General features: G+C 40.6%; 1 protein-coding gene across 3 annotated transcripts in view; it reads right to left on the bottom strand.

The window, feature by feature from the left end:
• LOC137954666 (probable methyltransferase PMT28) overlaps window positions 1–16,267 on the bottom strand; it is a 30,257-nt gene extending 13,990 nt beyond the window's left edge. For 2 of the 3 annotated variants that reach the window (XM_068801687.1, XM_068801688.1), the window contains exons 1-4: window positions 15,097–16,267; window positions 14,869–15,018; window positions 14,301–14,571; window positions 13,896–13,988 (exon numbers count right to left, since the gene is read on the bottom strand). In XM_068801687.1, the coding sequence (XP_068657788.1) occupies window positions 13,896–13,988; window positions 14,301–14,571; window positions 14,869–15,018; window positions 15,097–15,912 (1,330 nt within the window). In that variant the 5' untranslated portion in view covers window positions 15,913–16,267. The remainder of the gene's footprint in view (window positions 1–13,895; window positions 13,989–14,300; window positions 14,572–14,868; window positions 15,019–15,096) is intronic. The other variant, XM_068801686.1, reaches the window with a different exon arrangement.
• Between the last annotated feature and the right edge of the window lie 6,888 nt (window positions 16,268–23,155).

Below are 23,155 nucleotides of genomic sequence, written 5' to 3' on the forward strand. Positions count from 1 at the left end.
ATTTAAGTGTCTTTGTTCCTCCACCAGGTCTAGTGTCTCAATCTGAGAGATAAGAGATCCTTTCTCAACTAACAGAGAAGTATGTCTACTCTTGGCCCACTCTTTAATTTTCTCTTTTAAGTACCGCAACTTTAGAGGGAACGCCCACTCCCTTCTACCAAGGTTTGGCCCCGCATCCCACCAATCATTGATAAGTTGTTCAAAATTTTCCTCCATAAGCCAAGAGTTTTCAAAACGGAAAGGCGAGGGTCCCCATTTTTCAAATGTGGTAGTCAGCATAATAGGCCAATGATCAGATCCCACCTTATTGAGGACTCTTCCTATGACGTTCTCAAACATCTGCATCCAGTCATGATAAGCCAAGAATTGGTATAGTTTCGATAGAATTGGTTGTTGTTGTCCATTTGACCACGTGTAATTCTTCCCAGATAGGGAAATCTCATCCAGCCCACACCCCCCAATAAAATCAGAGAAGCCTCGCATAGAGGCCGAAATTCGGATTGCCGGAGACTTTTTTTCTTGACAATATCGGGTAGCGTTGAAATCTCCTGCAAAGATCCACGGGAGATTCCAATTCTGCTTAAGAGTATTAAGTTCCTCCCAAAAAGAGTTCTGATCTTTGTATCTGGTCGGACCATATATTCCTCCCACACACCAGAGTTTCCCGAAGGAGAGATCACGAAATTGAATACCCAGTGAATACTGCCCCTTAATGATGTTGATAGAGTCAAAGAAAGTTGAGTCCCATGCTAGAAGAATACCTCCTGAGTGACCAATAGCATCCACAGCTTCCCATTTAATTGAGGGACACGACCAGAGCTCTTTTGCGATGGCATCAGTCATTTCTTGGCATTTGGTTTCTTGGAGGATTATTATAGAAGCCTTGAATTGAGGGAGGAAACCTGATATCATGTCGCGCTTTCGGGCGGCGCCAATACCTCTGACATTCCACGAGAGCAAAATCATTTACTATCTCGGTTTTGTACTCCTGATGTGATTGTGTCTCCCGGTAACTGACCCTTGTAAACAACCCCCAATATGCTAGCCAATCTCATCATATTTTGCCATGTTTCATCGTCATATTTATGACTTTGAACTTGGAAGGCCTTCAACAGCTATCATTTGGAGTGGGAGATGTTTTAACCATGCTTATCTTCTTAGCCAGTCTGTTAGATTGCCTCCTTTGTAGGGCAGTTTCCACTTGTCTTCTTCTTCTTCTGTTTTGGGTCAGGATAGGTGGAGAGGGTGGAGTGGAGGGTATTTCTAGAGTTGAGTTGGAAAAGTTCAGATTGGCGGTCTCCATGTGAGTATTCAGAGTTTGGGTGGATTCCATCTGCCTCTCTGTTCTTCTAGTTTGAGAGTCCATATCAAGCTCAGTTCCTGAGAGAGTTTTTGGGCCCTTTGTTTGACTTGAGGAGCTATCTTCAAGACTGATATTAGAGTCCTCCTTACGGTTTTCTGTAATCCGGGGTTGACTACCCTGCTTGTACCCATCGAGTTCAACATTCTGCGTGTCAGGGCCATTGGGATAGTCTTTTTGGGGGGAAGGGTATTTCTGGAAATGGGAATCAGGTGGCAGATTTTTGACAGGTGTGGGGGAGGGTGAGAGAAAAGAGAGGATATTTCCGGAATTTTCAAAATCAGCCATGCCGGTACGAGAAGAACAGCCATAATCAGAACACTGTTCAAGAGAATCAGGGACGGGCTGAAGCTCATTCTGCGTACCCTGTGCACTCAGGGGGTGGGTAGGCTCGCTTTCTGAGGCAAAAACTGATTTCGGAGAGGCTTCCTGATTCATCAACTTTGAATTTGAAAGTGGGTTGTGGTTTTTAAAATTTCCGGAAGGGAGCTGATCTGAAACGTTACCCCCATTTGTTTTTTTCAAAAGTTGGACCCGAGATTAGAGTATTTGGTACCACACCTCCCGTCTTCCCAGATAGGAAAGGCAGATTTGAATTAAATAGCTCTGACACGCCATCAGTATTCCTCGGGAGGGCACCCTCTGACGCACCGTAAGTGGTTCTCGACAGAGGGGTTACGCGCTCGTATCCCATCTTCCCAGATGAGGGGGACGGGATTAATTTTGAAAATTTTGACTCATAGTCAGTGGGTCTCGGGATAGGGGAAATCCCGGGATAGCTCTTTGCTGAAAGATATTTTGAATTTAGAATTGAGTCAAGACTCAGGAATGGGGATGACTCACCTGAGTGGGAGATATTCGGACTCATGTCTCCGGAGTTGACTCATTCAGTGCTCTGAGAGGCTGAGTCTGAGGTCGTGCTTCTTCTTCCTCGCGTCCGGCAACGTTCCGGTGGACACAGTATGCAGAGGTCCTCAAAAGATACCTTTATCCACACGAAATTTCCCCCGCAACAAAGCTTTTGGAAACACTTCCCGCTCCAGCATGAGTTTGGATCGACGAATGCCTTCGCAACTTCAAGGTTTGTTCCCTCCATTGTGGCGTCCGACCACTTGATGATCTTTCCGAAGGTTGCAAAAATCTCGTGGAGAACCTTCATCGTCCACAGCTCGATCGAAAGGCCGAGGATCGAGATCCATTGGCTAAGGGGCTTGCATATTGTAGTTTTTGTCCACTGTGAAACACATAGGTCATCTTCTTGGAGCCAGTTCCTGTTTTCCAGGATTACTTCCATCTCCTCCATCGATTGTGGAAGAACCAGCCATTTCCGTGGCTCCATCCTCGCTACCATGGTCTGTGTTCGAAAGAAATCTCCGAACCAAATCTTGAGGTTGTCGCAATTCCACTTCTCAGAGGTTGATTCTACGATCAAGCCGGTAGTGAGGTTTTTCTTTCCATTTTCGAAGATTTCGGGCAGTAAATCTATGGTAGGGAGTTGTTGTGTCGTGCGGGAGAAAGTAGGGGGGGGTGATACGGGGGACGGTGGTTGGGAGGCTTGATGGTTTTGAGTGGATTGGGTTAACAGGGGGAAATTTCGAGGATCATTGATGCGAGGAAGGTTTATTTTCCCCATCGTCAGCTTGAAATATATAGAATGCTTCTCTACGATTTCCAGAATTACGGCTCGCATCTCCTTCCAGCACTGGATCTGCCCGAGCGTCTCCGGTAGGTATACTCAAGCCATTATGGTGAGCTCTCGTCTCTGTATCACCTTCAGTTCTCGGACGCCATATTTCCTGAATACAAAGAGGAAGAAAGAGATGTCTCCAATTCTGAGTTCCCGAAGTCTCAGGTCGTGGCCGGCAAGAGCATCTTCCAGGCAGCGGGCGAAATCCAAGAGTGCAGCCATGGGAATCGAGATAAAAGAACTTTTCCGGCCGTTCCGTACCATGATTCTCACCACCTTGTTATTTCGCTGCTAATTTGAAGTCATTGTGATCGCAGAGTCGCCGTATCGCCATGTTCTGTCTCCCGGCTTCCCATTTTCTTTCCTTCTGGTTGTTTTTCCTTTCACTGTGCTCCAAGGTCCATCCTCCGTTGTCGCCTGCGGATTGCCTCTGTCTGTTTGCTGCGGAAACACAGTGTCAGGAGTAAGCACAGCATCTGTCTTGCCGAGATGTAGGGGACGATTTTTCTCCTGCTTCCCAAATTTCGATAGGGCCTTCTTCCCGATTGACGATGATCCCTCATCTTGCTCCTTCCGTCACCGCTCCAGAGGTTGCATCTTAAATTTCCCACACCACAAACCTCGATCCAAAAGGTCGTCTCTAACAGGCCATCTCTAACAAACAGACAGAAGGTCGTCCCACAAGAGGTATCTCTCGCTATGTCTAGAAGGGGCAAAGACCCCCACGAGACACCAAATGCTACCTAAGCACTTGTCACACAGCTTCACTCCCAGCACATAGCTTCCCCGAAAGTTATCCATCACCTCAATGGTGTCGGTCTCCTAGATGAGAAGGATGGCACCTGTCGAGCCAACAGCATCCACAGAGATCCAACTGGGCTTCCTCAGAGACCAAGTATCACGAACGAAGCCGAGCGAAAGAGACGCCACCTTAGTCTCTTGAAGCACGGCAATGCTAGATTTAGAAGAGGCGAGGAGGCTACGAATAGACGCACGATGCCGTGATGAGCCAATTCCACGAACGTTCCATGAGAGTACAATCATTGATTTTTTGCTTTTTCTTAGACTTTTCCGAAGGGTGGTTGTCCCCCAAAATAGGCCCTGTGAAGACAGTTCGCATCATTTTTGCTAGTTCCACAATTTGTGCCCAGGTTTCCAGGTCGTACTTGTGCTACTCGGGTTGAAGCGTCTCTACGAACCTCTAAGATTGTTCTCCCGGTTCCGGGAAGATGAAAAGGCCCGTCTCAGGATCTCGAGGGAGGCGAGCTTGAGCACTAGGCTCCCCCTGAAGTAATTGTCGCGGTTGCCCTCTGTTTCTCCTCTGGTATGTAGCTACCGTGGGTTGAGGGGGATTTTGACGGCGGTCTTGAGGAGCATGCACACTAGTCCTAGACTTAGCGTCGGAATGATAGGATAAGAGGGCTGGGTGGCGGGGTGGGGATGGGGGAGTGAGTCCATGCTCGGGAGGGTGATTTCTAGGGTGAAAATATTGGGGAATGTTGGATTTAAAGGAATGGAAGGGTTATCCAAAAGACATGCAGCGTCCTTCAGATGTGGGGATAGAGGGGGGTGGCTTTTTTCTGGAGTAAAGACGAGGTGAGTGCCGGTAGGTTGTATCTGAGGGCTGGCTCAGGATTGGTCTGGCAAGTTAATTTCTGGGGGAGGTTGAATGTGATGAAGGGATGTATCCTATCTAGGGATGGGAGATATGCGAGAAGGACGTGGTGGGCATGGGGACGAGAGGTTGGGGATCCGGAGGGGCAGCAGCACAGCTCGTGACAAGACTGCAAGGGGAAGACCGCACTTCCTGGGGAGAAGTGAATCCAGCACACGCTGTTCTCAATGCACCGCCAAGTTGTGGGATAGTATTGCCAACTGGCTTCACGACAGTAGGGTGCTCCACGTGTCAAAAGTCAGACATAGTTCCAATGTCGATTCGGATCAAGAATCGAGCATTATTAACCAATACACATTTGAAATGCACTCCATCACATTGTCGGAGGGGGTTGATGGCATGAAGTCGATGCCAATGCTCAGTAAGTGCGTCTGAAGCAATGATGGATCCGAACTCCTCCATGATGCCGGAGAAAACCAAAGGCTGCCAAAGCTCCATTAGCAAATCTGTTATGGTCACCCATTGCCCGAACTGATTGGATGGCGTTGATGGAAGCCATTCAGTTATTATCAGGATCCCTTAAGGGGAATGAGGAGTGAGGGCGCGGGCCGCGATTGTCTCCGGTTGAGTACGGAAGTGTACGAGCCAGGTTTGGGAGATGAGGAAAGAGATTTTGGGGGTGTATGTGAGGTTTAGACGCTCCAACAACCACTAGAGAATGTTGGATTTATCGGTTTTGGGGGTGGAATGTATGGTAATAGACCGTGCCAAGGCAAGCCGCCCATCATAGAGAAGGTTTGGGGGTAAACGAATGATTTTTTGGGGCTTAGTGAGGGGAGAGGAGGGTGCTGGTTCAGAGAAGCTTACTGGAGTAAGCTTTTGCAGAGGGTATGGTTCGGCGTGTTTCGGGAGAGGAGAGATAAAGGGGGAGAAAGGTCGCGTGTGGGAGAAAAGGTTTTGGTGAGTCTCGGGAAGGAGAGGAGGTAAAGCCAGGGTATTGTCGCCGGAAAACTCACTGGTGCCAGAGAAAAGCTTCAGAGAGCTTTTGGCAATTCGTTCTAGCCGAAGCCGGAGTTCATGCTCTCTGGGATGAAGAGGCAAGCAAGGATTGTGCTCCCTCGTCGGTGCGTGATTCTGCAGTCATGGTGACCACGGAGAGAGGTCACGGAGAAGAGGAAATCGTATTTCCAGACCATAGTTCGCGTGTCCTCCTCGATTTATCTTCCGTACAGCGAAGGAACTTCTGGACGAAGGCTGAAATGACTGTTGTGGAGACGCAAACGAAGGAGAGCTTCATCCCGCTCGCCGAACTGATCCTCACGACAATTCCTGAGCTCCGGACGACCCTTTCAACCGTAACTCGATTTTTCCCATATGAAAATCGAAATAACTGTTGTCTTCTTCTTCGCCGGGATACGGTCGTCCATTTTGCATTCTTGGGCTCCGTCGACGTCAACCGCTGTTCGCCAGAAGGGTTTCTAATGTCTTCGCCAGAGACCTTGCTACCGCTGTTAGAGACAACGACTTTGTAGCTCGATGACGCTCGGAGCACAGCCTCGGAGCGTCGGTGGCTGTCGTCAGAGATGTCGATGGCAAGGTTGCCGGCAGGTGGGTGTCCAGTGGGGCCAGGGCCAGGAACGGTGACCTGTGGGGCCACCCTCTCTCACTCAGTCATTTCGAATTTCTCTCGGCGCACACTAGAGCATTTTTAAATGAGGACTTTAAGTATCATCTTGTGGCCTGGACTGATGTTTGCAAAGCAAAATCCCATGGAAGATTGGGGATTCGGATCACACAAACAATGAATAAAGCCCTCCTCCTTAAGTGGTTATAAAACTTCAATAATTCTCCTCAGCTAATTTGGAGATCTATGGTAGCCACTAAGATAGGTTTTTCAGATTTTTGGTGAACTCAAGTGGGAAGAAGACAAAATCTTTCCTCACTTTGGAAATCTTTTTATTCCACTGTTTGAAAAAGGTGTAAGGCTCTATGTGGGATGTGGTAACCAGATTTGATTTTGGTCTGATTGGTGGACTGATAAGGAGCCTTTCTATGATAGATATAGCATGTTAAAAAGGATAAGTATGTGCTATAAGGCCACTGTTCAGCAAGTTTGGACAGATAATGAATCATGGAATTTCAATTTAGAAGAGGTCTGAATGAATTAGAAACAAATCTGGTTTCTAATCTAATGGAAGAACTTAGTATAGTTCAGATATAATGAAGATAAACAAGACAAAATGATATGGATGAGTGATAATAGTGGTCTGTTTTCAGTCTCTTCGAAATATAAATATCTCAGTGAATGGATTAACAATGATATTTATCATGATGCAGTTGTTGCTTGGAGGACTTCTAGTCCCCTAAAGGTTCGTTTCTTCCTATGGTGTGCACTTTTGAACAAGATTCTATTGTCCCCTCTGTCCGTTATGCAATGAGTTTGATGAAACAGTAAATCATTTATTGTTACACTGTCCTTATGCTTGGAAGATTTGGACTCATGTTCTTGATAAGATTGGAATTCAGTTTTGCATCCCAATGACTCTCATTGGAATGTGAAAAATGACTCTTGACTTTAGGATTCAAAAATTGGGAAAGCTTATGATATCAGCTTGCTTAGCTCATATCCCTTGGGGTATTTGGAAAGAGAGAAATTACAGAAGGTTTAGTAGCAAATTCAGACCTGAAAATAAGACTGCATCAATGATTATAGGACATATCTCCTCCTGGCTTCACACACAATCTGAGTTTAGCACCACGAGAGATATTTTTCTTCGACATAATTGGAATATCATTGCTCATATGACAGTTCCAATTCATCCTCCTATCATGTTTAGCAGGAGTCCACCTCCTATTGATTATTTAAAACTCAACTTTGACGGTAGTTCTTTTGGTAATCCTAATCAAGCAGGAATTGGAGGAGTTATTCGAGATTCAATGGGTATTCAGCTTCTAACATTTTTAGGACCGCTTGGAATTTCAGACCCTACCAATGCTGAAATGTCTGCTCCTCTTCAAGGTCTTGTGACTTTTCGGGACAACTTTAATATTCAACTGATTATTGAAGGAGATTCTGAGGTGGTATTGACTGGCATTCAAAAGTTAAAGACCCTCCTTGGTTTTATTGGAGAATTTTTCATCAAATAATGAAGATTACTTCCTCTCTTGATTGTTTTTGGTCACATGAACCTAGATTTGCAAATGGTATTGCTGACTCTTTAGCTAAACAAGAAGTTACCCCTACAATCTCTTTTCATTAGGGGAACTCTCTTTTAGTTTGTATCTTCCTTCCCTCTTTTAATGAAGCATCATATTCAAAAAAAAAAAAAAAAAAAAAAAAAAATCAATAGTAATCACAATTGTATCCTGTCCATCAAAGTACCAGTGTTTCTAGCTGGTGTAAACACCTCTCTAGAGAGCCATACTAAACCGAAGTAATCAGACCAAAAAACTTCCAAAAATCTCAATGTAAAGCCAGTGCAAATTATGTGGAACCCATACCAGAACAATAAGGGTAAGAAAAAACTTGAACTCAATTACAACTATCCAATTCAAGGTGCAGCAGAGATAATCAACACAAAAAACTCAATAAATTGTCATAAAATAGGATGATGCAGGCTCCCAATATGATGATGTAGGCAAAAGTCACAGATATACTCTGTGAGAGAAAGGTTGGAAATTTTCCAATAAGTAATCGCTTTAGAGGTAAAAAATTCATATAAAACTACTCACTTGGCAGTACCAACCATCAACCCCAAGGTTATGACACAACAAAAAGAAAAAGTCTGACCTTTAGCCTCAATATGATGAAATCTTGAGATTCCCTTTTCCAGGACGATGTGAAAACATAGAAAAAAAGGAAGAGAAAACACCTAGAAAGCTCTTGCAAACAGAGCTCACCGATTATCTCATAGTGCACTCATTGGGTAAAAACTTTGACCCTTTTTTCTTATTTAAAGAGCTTTAAATGATTGTTGATTACAACACAACAACACCCCTCATAACTTAAATGCTCACAACTCAATACAACTCAGAATCATATCAAACTTGAACCTTATGTTTCTAAAATGATTTCTAACTTACTGCTGCTTCCAAAGCCTTCCAAAATCTTATCAAACTCAGAATCTTTTCCACCTCTTCCACCTCTTTTCCCCAAGCCTCACCAAAACCTTTTCTCCCACACACGACCTTTCTCTCCCCTTCTCTCTCCTCCCCCAAAGCACCCCGAACCATTCCCTCCAAAAAAGACTACCATTGTAAGCTTCTCTAAACCAGCACCCTCCTCCCCTTTCGAGGCTCAGAAAATCATTCACCTACCCCCAACCTTCTCCGTGACGGGCGGCTTGCCCTGGCACGATCTATTATCATCCACTCCACCCCCGAAATAGACAAATCCATCATTCTCCAGTGGTTGTTGGAACAGCTAAACCTCACATACACCCCCAGAATCTCCTTCCTCGGCCCCCAAACCTGGCTTGTACATTTCCATGCCCAACCGGACACATTGGCGGCCCGCACCCTCGCTCCTTATCTCCCTTCAGGAATCCTAGGAATAACTGAATGGCTTCCATCAACGCCACCCAGTCACTTCGGGCAATGGGTGACCATAACAGGTTTGCCAATGGAGCTTTGGCAGCCTTTGGTCGTCTCCGGCATCATGGAGGAGTTCGGATCCATCAATGCTTCGAACCCACTTACTGAGCACTAGCATCGACTTGATGAGGCCCAGGTGCTCATCAACCCCCTCCGACAATGCGTTGGAGTGCATTTCAGATGTGTATTGGTTGATAATGCTCGATTCTGGATTCGAATCAACATTGGAACTATGTCTGACTTCCGACACGTGGAGCACCCTATTGTAGTGAAGCCAGTTGGCAATACCCCACAACCTAGCAGTGCATTGAGAACAGCATGTGCAGGCTTCATTCCTCTCTAGGAAGTGCGGTCTTCCCCTTGCAATCCTGTCATGAGCCATGCTGCTGCCCCTCCAACCCCTCAGCCTTGTTTATCCCCATGCCCACCACGTTCTCCCCGCATATCTCCCATCCTCAGACATGATGCAACCATTCACCACATTCAACCTCCCCCAAAAATTAACTTGTCAAACCAATCTCAAGCCAGCCCTCAAATACAACCTACCGACACTCTAACTCGTCTTTACTCCAGAAAAAGCCACCCCCCCCTCTATCCCCACATCATGGTGCATTTTGCTTGAGCAAAATAACCAGAGATTCAACTTCAAAACTTGCACTCCAGACAACACGGCTTCACATGCCGTTGGACTCATCTCGAACTGGCTTCATACAAGAAAGGAATTTGCCGCTCTATCGGTTGTTTCTCTTCGGGAAAATTGGAGCTTGAATGCCCATATGACTGGCCCCTCCAGGACTTCGATTATGGCCATCTGGGACCCTCCCCCTTGTGACTGCATTAAACTCAATTTTGATGGTAGTGCTATTGGTTGTCCTGGGCCAGCTGGAGCAAGCAGTGTTTTCAGAGATCACAATGGAGACCCTATTCTTTCTTATGCTAGACCGGTGGGCATTGTTGATTCTAATACTATTGAAGTTAGTGCTCTTCTATTCGGCCTCCAAATTTTCAAGGAACATCTCCATGGCAAGTTAATCATTGAAGGTGACTCGAAGACTATCATCAGTTGGTGTTCCAAAGACAGCTCCCCCCCTTGGCGCCACTGGCCCATCACAGATTGTACTGCTGACATTGTATCATTTATCCTTTGTAATTGGAATCTCATTCCTAGCAGCCAACTCTTTGGCTAATAAATTAGCAAAATTCGGAACTTCCCAGCAATCTCTCATTTTTTTAGAAAGCTTCCCTCCTATGTAATTTGCTCTTTTGAGCTTTTGTCTTAATAAAAATAAACATCATTTCAAAAAAAAAAAAAAAAAAGACACCGCATGTCTTTCGGATAACCTCCCCCCCCCCCCCCTACCTCCTCAAGACCGCCTTCAAAATCCCCCACAACCCACCATAGAGGAGAAACAGAGGGCAGCCGCGGCAATTACTTTTGGAAGAACCTAGTGCTCAAGCTCGCCACCCTCGGGATCCTAAGATGGGCCCTTTTGTCTCCTGGAATCGGGAGAACAATCTCAGAGGTTCGTAGAGGCGCTCCAATCAGAGCAGCAGAAGTACGACCCGGAAACCTAGGCACAAATCATGGAGCTAGCAAAATTGATGGGAATAGTCTTCACATGGCCTCTTCCAGGGGACAACCACCCCTCAGAAATGTCAAAGAAAAAGCAAAATAATCAATGATTTTGCTTGTTAAGGAATAGTTCCACATAGATTAGTGAGTACAAAGATCTTGAGTTTATTAGTTGGTAAAGAGGTTTCCTAAGTTGGCTAGTCATTTTGGGATGGGCCTTGGACCCAACTTAACATGGTATCAGAGCGGGTACTCATATGTAGGCCTGCACCTAAACTATCTACTTGTAGAGCCACAAAAGAAAGCCTACACCTAAACTATCCACTTGTAGAGCCACAAAAGAAGGCCTACACCTAAAATATCCACTTGTAGAGCCACAAAAGAAGGCATACACCTAAACTGCCTACTCCTAAATTATTCACTTGTAGAGCCACAAAAGAGGGTCTACACGTGAGGGGGAGTGTTAAGGAATAGTCCCACATAGATTAGTGAGTACAAAGATCTTGAGTTTATTAGTTGGTAAAGTGGTTTCCTAAGTTGGCTCGTTATTTTGGGATGGGCCTTGGACCCAACTTAACAGTGCTCTCATAGAAGGTTCAGGGAATTGGCTCATCGCGGCGTTGTGCGTCTATTCGTAGCCTCCTCGCCTCTACTAAGTCTAGCATTGCCGTGCTTCAAGAGACTAAGATGGTGTCACTTCCGCTAGGCTTCGTTCGTGATATTTGGCCTCTGAGAGAACCTAGCTGGATCACTGTGGATGTCGTTGGCTCAGCGGGTGGCATCCTTCTCATCTGGGATACCGGCACCATTGAGGTAATGGATAGCTTTCGAGGTAGCTATGCACTGGGAGTAAAGTTGCGTGACAAATGCTCAGGTAACATTCGGTGTCTCGTGGGGGTCTATGGGCCTTCTAGACATAGCAAGAGATACCTCTTCTGGGATGACCTTCTGTTGATTTGTCAGAGATGGCTTGTTCCACTTTTGCTTGCTAGTGACTTCAATGTGACCCAATTCTACCATGAGAAGTCCACGTCGTCTAGGAGGATTACTACCTCCATGAGGCTCTTTGCTGACTTTAATGGAAGCAGGGAGCTCGATGAAATTGCTTTATCCGGGAAGATATTCACTTGGTCCAACAAAAGGCAGCCCCCCTATGCTTTCAAAGCTTGACCGATTTCTTGACAGCGAAGATCGGATGCGACTATATAGTGGCGTTACTGGTAAAGTGCTTAACCGGATTGTCTCTGATCATTGGCCGATCATGGTGGACACTCACTTCAGCAGTTGGGGTCCCCCGTCATTCCGATTCAACTATGTTTGGATCAAGGACCCCTCATTTGATTCTTCTCGGTTCAGTCCTTTTCGAGGAGGATTGTTGCAATTGGGCCTAGCGGATGGTCCCTCCTGGTGAAACTCATTTTCCTCAGTTTGTCAAAGCACAAAGCAAACCTCGCCAGGAGACTTTCAGCGCCTAACAAAGTTAAATTCTTTATTTGGACAGCCATCAGAGAGCAAATCCTCAAGGCGGACAATCTCCACAGGAGAGGCTTCACTGCCCTGGATGCTACCTGCCCCCTATGTGGCATTTGTGAGGAGTCAATACAACATATCCTTCTGCATTGTGGCTTCTCATGGAGAGTTTGGATGGTTGGGTTCCAAAAAATCGGTATTCAGGTAGGCCTCCATCAGGATCTATTTGGCACTTTACAGATGGTACTTGGGATTCGCCTCCCCAAAATTGGCAAGATTTTGCTCTCTCCTTGTTTTGCTCACATCCCCTGGTGTCTCTGGCTTGAGAGAAACTCCCCCCAAAGATTGCATTAAACTGAATTTCGACGGAAGTGCTTTGGGTTGCCCAAGTCCGGTTGGTGCAGGGGAGGGGGGTTCCAGAAATCACAGTGGAGAAACTATTTTCTCCTATGTTGGGCCAATGGGCATTGCAAATTCTACCACCGTGGAGGTGAATGCTCTTCATCTTGGGTTGAAGACTTTCAAAGACAGACTTCAAGGGAAGTTATTGATAGAGGGAGACTCTAAAGTGGTCATAAGTTGGTGCTCTAATTCAGCCACTCCCCCTTGGAGGCATTGGCCAATTACTTCTTCTATTTCAAATATTGTATCTTCCATTTATTGTTCTTGGAATCACATTCCTAGGTCAGCCAATTTTGTGGCTATAGGCTAGCTAAATTTGGAACCTCCCAACAATCTCTCATTGTTTGGGACAGCTCCCCTTCCTTGTAATTTTGCTCATTTGAGCCTTTTAATATAACTCAGCACTATTTCAACAAAACAATGATTAATAGAAAAGTGAAATGACAAAAACACCCTTACATAATTCTAACAAATGTCTGTGATTGGATTATAGTAAAGAAACATGGAGGGGAGTCTGAACTTAGTTGTCTTTTGAGAAAGGTTTTGATAATTCAAATATCAACCGAAAGATTTGAACTCTATTTTGCTTAGATTTAGTCATCCAAGCTCTAGAATTCTTTCACCATTGTTGGTCATTGTTCTACACAAAATCCAATCATTTGCTTCAAACAAATCAAGGTGTCCTAACCTAGTCCATTTATTCCCTCTCATGTTTAAATATATATATATATATATGTGTGTGTGTGTGTGTGTGTGTATGTATATATATATATATACATGTATGTATATGTATATATATGTATATGTGTATGTGTATGTGTATATATGTATATACACATGTATACATGTATATGTGTATGTATGTGTGTGTATATATATATATGTATATGTTTAATGTGTATATATATACACGACTGATCCAATATGAAAAGTCATTTGGTGCGAAACATGCGAAACGGCTGAGATAGCTGTTGATTGGACGGCTGAAATAGCATTTCACACCAAATGGCTTTCCGTATTGGATCAGCCCTCCATATATATAGAGAGAGAGAGAGAGAAAACGGTGATCGAATGGCTGAGATAGCCGTTGATCATGATCAGATGGTTAAGATAGCATTTCGCATGTTCTGCACTAATATTGGATCAGCCCTATATATATATATATTGCAAGAAAAAACAATTGATAAGGGAACACCTTCTTCGACTTCAATACTGTCATGTTCAGTCGATAGAATAAAGTATCCCCCTGGTCGAAGAATCCTATTCATTTCAAGAAGTAGCTTTCCACCTACAAAAGATGACAAATGAGTGTTGAAAGGGGTAAATGGTGTTCAGCTTCAACAATGCAAGTAATAAAACTATTAGATAGAAAGAGAAAAAAGAGTGTGATGGAAAGAAGAGGATGAAAATTATGAGAGAATGGAAATATTAAAATAAAAGTTTTAGAAAAAGTGCTTGTTAAGCACAGATTTGCTCTGATCTGCCAAAATCTCAACAAATGTCATCCACATCTGATACTCATAGTGCATGTTAGAAAATCACGATAAATTGGCTGGATAAATTTTTTTTAAATTGGCTGGATAAATTACAAAATACAAACCATTGAGATGCCATGATATCCTGCATCCACCACAGTGAATAGCATCAAAAACACCAGCAGGGAAAGGAAGTCTTCTTGTTGCCAAAATACTAATAATGGCAGGGAAGCCACGTTCAAGCACAACCTGGGCCAAGTTGAATTCATCATCCTTCAACCCCCACGACAATGTCAAAACTGCCTTGTCAAGTAGAGCTGCACCAAAGCTTGCATCTCTACAGCCAATATCCAATACTAAACGAATATTTTTTCCCCACTCAATGTCTGGTACCATCTGTAAATTAAAAATCAATTCAGCACCTAAAAAAGATACTTTACACTTGTCATAGATATAAAAAGGAACAAATAGGACAGTCGCATTTCTTAAGCAACTTAATCTTTTTTTCTGACCTCATTCAAGCTAATCATTGTTAGTAGTGCATTCAATGTGTCTATGTTGAAACTAAGAAATTTCTTCTTCACCAAAAAGACATCCTGTTTTCCATCTTGTTTTTGCAGTAAATGTTTATCAGTATAAAATGATGGAAAGATATTGGTGACAACTTTTAGCAATGGAAAAGGTCGTACGCACCCCTTCGATAGAATTGACATAGTGACTAGCCCCACCATTGAACTCAGATTGATTTTGGAGGAAATTGAGGTACTCATTGGACTGACTCAACCAATTCTGTGTTTTAATGAATGCAGAGAGTTTTGGGTGGGCAACATTTTTATATAGCACCTGCAGAGTTCAACCAAAAGATATAAATTTTGTGTTGGCCTCAAAATATCATGCAAACAGTTAAGTAAATGTATATACCTTAGATTTGCTTTCTGGCCATCTCACGGGAAACCCATAGCCCTCTGGGAGGGGAACTAGGCACATCGGTGGTGTTTTAGGGCAACTTCTCTCCTTATGACGATATCTCTGCATCTTTCCAGTTGCCCCTTCAGTGTCCATGCAGGGAATGTAACTGTGCCCCGTCCTTACATTGCATGCTTTCCAACTATGATGAGCTCTTGAATCAAACAAAGGCCCTCTACTCTTCTTCTTCTTTCCAGTTGGTTTTAAGCTGGAGTGTTCATCTTCCATCACGAAAGATTCCTCCGCAGCGAAGCCAATTGGATCATCCCCATCTCCATCCGCCTCTGTGTCCACTTTCCCATCTTGATCATTTTCTTCTTCTTGTACATCTTCTTCCTCCTTTGCCTCCTCGGGCTCCTTCACTTCTGATTCCTCTGGCCAATGACTGAGAATCACCGGCTTCTTAGTAATTCCTGTCTTTCTTGCCCCTTCATGTTCTTTATTTCCATTGTTCTCGTCGGTAACAGGAACTTTCTTCTCACCTATTGTTACTTCATTTCTCATTTCTCTCTTCCCTTCACTGTCCCCATCGGCATCTATCCTCCTTGTTCGTTCCAGATCTCCATTTCCACCACCAGTTCTCCTGTCTGCAACTGGAACAGGTACCAGTATGTCAGTGAAGCTATTTCTTTGAGAGGATACTGAAGCAGAAGGCGATGAAGATGTCGACCATATGACAATAAAACAGAGACCCAAGATAACTGCCGCTGTCACCTTAGAACAGAACCCATAGGGGCGTTTCCCTTGGCGGCCAAATGTAAAAACAGGCATTTCAAAGCTCAAACTCAACTAACATTGGCTTTCCCAGAAAGCCATCGATAAGAGAGGAATTAGAATATGAGGAGAAGGACCTCTTAAGGCACAGAGTAGAAAGAGAAGATGCGGCGAACAGCTAACAAAGAGAAGAACAGGTGAAGCCGAGCTGGTCGTAAAAGAAGAAGACGGGCTTAATCTAAAAAAGAGGTGCAGATGAGCTGTTTTACATAGCCCAGCATAGCTACTCACCTACTACAAATGCTCAAAATAACTGGAACAGAATGAAGTGGAAGATAGAAGAAAAATAAGAAAAGAGAAGTGCGCTGGAATAATATTTCATGATAGGAAAACGGATCAATTTCTTATGTCCTGGGACAGAGGACCAACAAAAGAGGCGTTTTGGAGCTGCGAACTCGAAGAGGACAAGACACCTACCGGGTGTACCCACTTAGAAGTAAGAACCGAGTCGCAAACACGAGATTCTTGAATCTCGAGTAGCGGCAGAGATTGTGGAACGTTAATTGACCCGCCGTGGCAGCTGTTTTTCCTTTGCGATCTACTAGATAGGAGCCATGAAATTTAATTATGAATTTAAATTTAGTAAAAATAATTTTACCAATTACTGACTAAATAATACCAAAATTACACTGTGTCGATTTTGGGATGAAAATGCCTCTAGTTTCAGTTTGACATTATTAGTTCAGTTAAACCCTCCTTTCTATGATCCAACTCTCCAAAATTCATGCCTCCTCAACCAATTTGACTTATTTAATAATAGTATTAGAGTAGACCATAACATAGTATTTTACTATAAAGTAACATGGTCATTATTTACTATTTAACATAGTAATATTATATATTTGTAAATGTTATCTTTCAAATAATAAAAATTATATTTTGAATCAATAGTGAGGATAATATCAGTGAGTCTCCATACAAATTTATTTGGGGTAACCTACTATTTCAATGCCAATGATATATTACATTTTTCCCATAAGTAATGCATATCATATAACAAAGTGGTACGATAGGTTTGGTACTATATTACCTAATAATAATATACTCTATTATGTATAGCTCTAGTAATATGTTGTCGTAAGTTCCAATTTAGTAATATATAGCCCTATGCTCCTATTTTAATTAAACATCATGTTAATGTGTATTAGTTTGTATAATATTATTAAACCTAAATGATACTAAATTCATTTTGGAATTAGTAGTATAATTTTTGTTCATTTGCACATGACACCATATACAAATAACAATAGCATTATGTTAATATGTACAAAAATATTATGTTGCCCGATAACATTAATACTATGACAGGAATTAATTTAATATTATGTTAATAGCAAGTTTTCATTCTATAATGTGTTGTCATACACTCTAATTGTAGTTAAACATTGTGTTAATAAGGATCAATTAGTATGTTACAAACCTAAATAACACAAAGCTTACTCAATAATTAGTAATACAATTTTTAGGCTCCTAATCTACATAAATATTATGTTAATAAGTATCATATAGTATGCCATAGACCTAAGTAACAGTACAATTAGTAAATTAGTCATTTATAAACGTTGGATCCTTCCGTAATGAATAATTAATTAATAAAGAAACATGATAGATCTAGGTGGATTTGAACCACCGCCTTCTCAAAGTTACTTTGACCACTCTTACCATTTTGAGCTTAAAGATCCACTAAGACAATGTTTATCAAAAATTTAAATTAAATCAAACCTGAATTAAAAAATTAATTAGATAAACCAACAATATCAAATTGATCAATAGATCTTAGATCCCACAGAGTTTTGAATATAAAAAATACAAAGAAAGTGTGAGGTTTCGTTGAACCTCTTAAACCCTCAATATCTACGAAACTAAAGGTATTTAATGATCATACGTATTAAAAACTACAAATAAATAAGAGCTATTGAGGTTGAGCAATCGATGCAAGTTCATCTCTTGGCTTATCTGGAAGAAAAAAAATAGATCAACCTATCATTTGATCAAAGCCCTACAAAAATCATGATCCACAAGTTATGATGTGAAAACATAACCTTACTTTGAGCCTATTCATTAAGTCACAAAAGCTTGCACAAGTTGGCATTTAAGGTGTTGGGAGTCAAAATATTTGTATTTTAACTAGCAATGATTTCAAAAACATAAAATAGCATATTAAAGAACGTAATCATTAAATTTATTAGCAACAATACACAATTCTACATCATCCTTAGACCAAAGGCCTATACAAACCCAATGAACATAAAACCAAAAATATACACATCTATTGCATTTGAAAAACCTATAACAAATGAAACACCCTTGAATAAAGTAAAAATCTAAATAAAATATATTGAATGTAATATAAAATTGTAAGTAGAAGCATTGATTAGTAGAATTATTCTCTACAATATCTCAGAGCAGTTCTTTGTTGGTAAAATCATCACTATTTTTATTACCTCTTGCTTCAACTTCACTTTCAAGAAGGTATAGTTTATTGTCATGTTAATAATGGTTTTAATATACATTTATCAATTGTTGACCCCCTCCCATCTAGCAAGAAAATTAGTTGATTGCAAGTTAAATATAAAAGAAAATAAGTAAGAGAAAGAGGAAGGCAAGTAAAAATAATATAAACATGTATTTCCATGTTGTGACAAGTTCAAGTATCTATAAAGTTAGAATATGACCATTAGATTTTAACCAAGTTGTAGCACTTTGGGATCTTCTTTTTTTATTAAGGTTCAAAGCGATGATCCAAAACTTTAATTATGAGTTATGATAGACTAAAACTGGTATACTAAAACATCTATTGGTTGTGAAGATCAACCTTACTGATTAGAATAGTATAAGCCCACAAAAAGAAAAAAAGAAAAAGGTCCAAAGAACATCATCCATATTCTTGAATGCTTTAGAGGAGCTATTTTTAGCTACAAACTTCTTTTTGTAGCTTTGGGTAACTACTTTGCAATCGTAATATAAAGAAAGAAATCAATTTGACAAAACTAACAACAGGGAGATCCTGATTAAAGGCAAATGAGGGTTATCCTCACGGATGATTATTGTCCTATCATGGGGTCTCTCTCTAGGGATAGGGATGACTTTGTGATTAGGTCTTCAACGCCTATTAGTTTCAAGTTGTTGGAAGATATGAATATGTTGGAGTATCATTGATGTAACCAATTTATATTTTTTCGTCGATTATTCACTCTTACTAGGATGAATGGTATAATTATAATATCGGTACTTTTATCATTCATAAATAGAGCTTAATGGGGAGGGTTTGGATTCAGTCCATTACCCTAATTCTCCAGCCTCTTTCTCCTTCTCAAAATTCTTCACTCTTCTTCTTCTCCTCCAAAAGTTTTTCTTTGTAACTCTCCTTCTTCTTCTCACCCCATAATCATCTTCTACTTTGATTATACATTATGAAATCCTAAGTTTTAACATAGGTAACTGAAATTTTGAGATTAACTATAATAATTTTGGTTATATAAAGTAATACTCATATTGTGTAATTTTAAACTACAAAGAGTTTCCCTATATAATGTCAAAAATATTAATAAAAAAATAATTTGACATACCATAAAAGCATAAATCATTTGTGCATATCCATGAGGATCTGATACATCATGTATTAATTTCAACTATATTTTATTTTATTTTTATTGTCATTGTTAAACTAATATTTTGTATGTTACAATTTGTAGAATGAACAATTTTCGAACATTGATCACTTACGGAACAACAATCAATGGGCTTGCATACAGATAGGGTGCATGAGTCAAGGAAAATTATGTAAGTATACTTTTACTTTTGCACTAGTTGATTATTCAAAAGTTTAATCTTTTTGAAGATATAGATTTTATTAGTTGTGTTATTGCCAACAAAACGAGGTGTCATAGTTAGTAAATTAAGCGATTGTACTAGGTACCCCGTGCTAGAGTGGGCCCAAGATACTCCAAGGATTTTCTTCTGTTCCCTCATCTATCATAGCTCGATGATGAGTTGTATTGAACTCAAGAGATGATGCAATATCTACAAGATTGGCATAAGAGTACGGGGTTTGATTTGGATGTGATGCATCAAATCTTCCTACAATTACATAGGGGACCAAAAAGGCATTTGTTGGGTCCATCTACAAACGCCCATCTTAGTTTTAAAATGGATGAGGTGCAACTACTAAGGAAAAATACTTGTTGATTTTCAGGACTCCATGGATTTAGCTCATGGAGAGAAAAAAAAGGGACTCATTGGGAACGTTGGAAGATGGGCTCCAACCCACACGACCAAGGAAGGTCCACATATCTAAGAGTGTTGGAAGATGGGCCCAAACCCATAAGAAATAGGACCCACCATGATTACTATGAGCTGACATCCTTATCACATAAATTGGAAGATCAAGAAGGACTCACAAAGATAACCACAAGTTGGTTGGAATATCAAGAAAAACTCACAAACATAACCACAAGCTGGTTGGAAGATCAAGAAGGACTCACAAAGGCATCTTTATCTTATGGTCAGGTCCTATAAGAGTTCTAGTTTGAGTTATGTTTGTCTTTTATCTATATTGAGTTATTTAATTATACTAAGAGTTATCTTTTAAGTGTTAGAGTTTGGGTGTAATTGGGACAAATGTAGTTTTATTGTAATTGAACTCTATTATATTCCTCTGTTATAAATGATGTTCACATACTCTGATTATAATAATCAAATATTCCTCTATTTATCTTTTTAATAAATTCAACATTGTATCAGAGCAGCTTTCGTGAGTTGACTTGGTCAACCCAGAGATAATGAGATCATTTTCTCTAAACCCTAAACCCTAAGTCTAGGTTCGTATTTTTTTTCTTTGTAGTCCATCCACCCATTAGTTTTCTTTGCATTTTCACCTCTATACTAAGTTTTTCATATTGGAAATTATATATTGAAGGCAATATATTCGAGTCTAATTTCCAAAAAAAAAGATGTTTTTTCAATCGAAGTTATCTACAAAGTTGATATTTGAAGCAGCGAAGGTCAAATTGCAAAAGAGTTTTGAGCAACAACAGAAAGCTTCAAATTTCGAGGAATTTTATGTTATCTAGAACGAGACTTTATATGGAGAAATATATATCAAAATAAATATTTTTAAGTTTATTTTCCTACCTATTCAACCAATTCTCAATCTAAGTCTTTTATAATAAGATATTGATCTTGGAAGAGTCAATGGTCATGCTGAAAAAAAAAAAACAGTACTTAGTTCGGCCAGATGAAAGAGACCGAAATTTATCAGACTATTTATCTTCTGATAATTATATTTTATGAAGTGAAGTTATACTTGGATGAAAGGTATTTAAGTCTAGTTTCAAAATGAAAACATTTCATGTCAATCTGATCTATATTTAAAGATATATTCGCTTTGGAAGAATCAAAGGTCATGCTAGTATTCAATTGCACTTGAAAAGAGGAATTTAAGCCCATTATTTTGCGTCACTTTTTGAGTTGATATATCAGGAAAATATCTACTTCTCCCTGGTTTGAGGGCTTATTACTACATCTCTGTTATTTTGGTTTATTGTTGCATCTATGATATTTGGTTCAAGTTGGGATCACTGCCATTACCCAGTTTAAGGGGGAGAAGTAGAAGAAGTACAAAAAAAAAGTATTTATTTCCATATGTTGTGGATAAAGTTTATGTGACCAAAATATTCAAGAAAGTGGGAGCACAAATGAAACTTGTGCATCCAAGGAGAAATTTTTATATCGAATTATTTCATGGGCTATTTTACAAAGTTTGTTGTATGTGTTGGAAGATAGTCGTGTTATATTTAGATGCAGTTGTTATGTCTCTTTGGATGAGACATTATTATTGAAAAGGAGGTGGCCTCAGTATCCTTTCTCATATCATCATTTACTTAATACCCCGTAAAAAATATAAAAAATATCAATGGTTGGGATTCCATAATGGAGGAACTTAATACCTCGTCAAAAATATAAAAAATATCAACGGTTGGGATTCCATAACAGAGAAACTTAATACCCCGTCAAAATATCAAAAATATCAACGATTGTGATTCCATGATGGAGGAACTTAATAGTCTGTCAAAAAATATCAACGTTTGGGATTCCATGATGGAGGAACTTAAAAATATCAACGGTTGGGACATCGTGATGGAGGAACTTGATACCCTGTAAAAAATATCTACCAGTGAGAGTCGGTGTCCGGATTGGGACACCATGATGGATGAGTTTAATATTACATCTATGTCATACCAACCCCGCCCCCCCCCCCCCCCCCTAAATTGGCTAGTTGGGCCTCGTGGAAGAGAGCACTAGCGTGAGAGGGAGTGTTGGAAGATATGGAGGACTACCATTTTATACAAAAAAAATCTTATACATCATTTGCAGCAAATTGGGAGTTCATGGTGTTTTCTCACCTCTAGCTTGAGGGAAAATGTTGGAAGAACCCACACGACCAAGGAAGACACATATATCTAAGAGTGTTGGAAGATGGGCCCAAACCCATAAGAAGTAGGACTCATCATGATTACCACAAGCTCACATCCTCATCACATAAGTTGGAAGATCAAGGACTCACAAAGATAACCACAAGTTGATTGGAAGATCAAGGACTCACAAAGGCATATTTATCTTATGGTCAGGTCCTAGAAGAGTTCTAGTTTGAACTAGGGGTGGCATTGAGCCGAGCCGAGCTTCAAGCCGAGCCTCGTCTCGAGCCTAAAATTGTCATCGAGCTCGAGCCCAACGAGTTCGAGCCGAGCTTCGAGCCGAGCTCGAGCCTCAACATAAATTTAAAACTTTTCAAAAAATATATATCGAATAAAATGTATATAAAATTATGCATACATTTTACATAAAATTGGGCATAACCTCTACTTAAAATTGAGCATAATATATATATATATATATATATATATATATAATTGTATAAAATTCGGCATAACCTCTACTTAAAATTGGGCATAATCAATATACAAAATACCTGCATAAACACTCCATAAAATTGTCTATACATTCCATACACACTTCATGAAATTGTTTATACACTCCATAAAATAATCTAAACACTCCATACACTGCATAACATTATAAATAAACTTCATACAATAATCAAACACAACAAAATTAAATAAAATATCACTATCAATTTACAATCACCCAAATAAAAACTATAAATCCTTTAAATAAAATCCTATTACTATTACAGACTTACTAGAAAATTACAAGAAATATTTTAAATTTTTCTTAGGAA

The sequence above is a fragment of the Aristolochia californica genome, unplaced genomic scaffold, assembly GCF_029961685.1.
Source record: "Aristolochia californica isolate CCGP_79_NKW_82.1479 unplaced genomic scaffold, dmAriCali1.0.hap1 SCAF_1, whole genome shotgun sequence".
Lineage (NCBI taxonomy): Eukaryota > Viridiplantae > Streptophyta > Magnoliopsida > Piperales > Aristolochiaceae > Aristolochia > Aristolochia californica.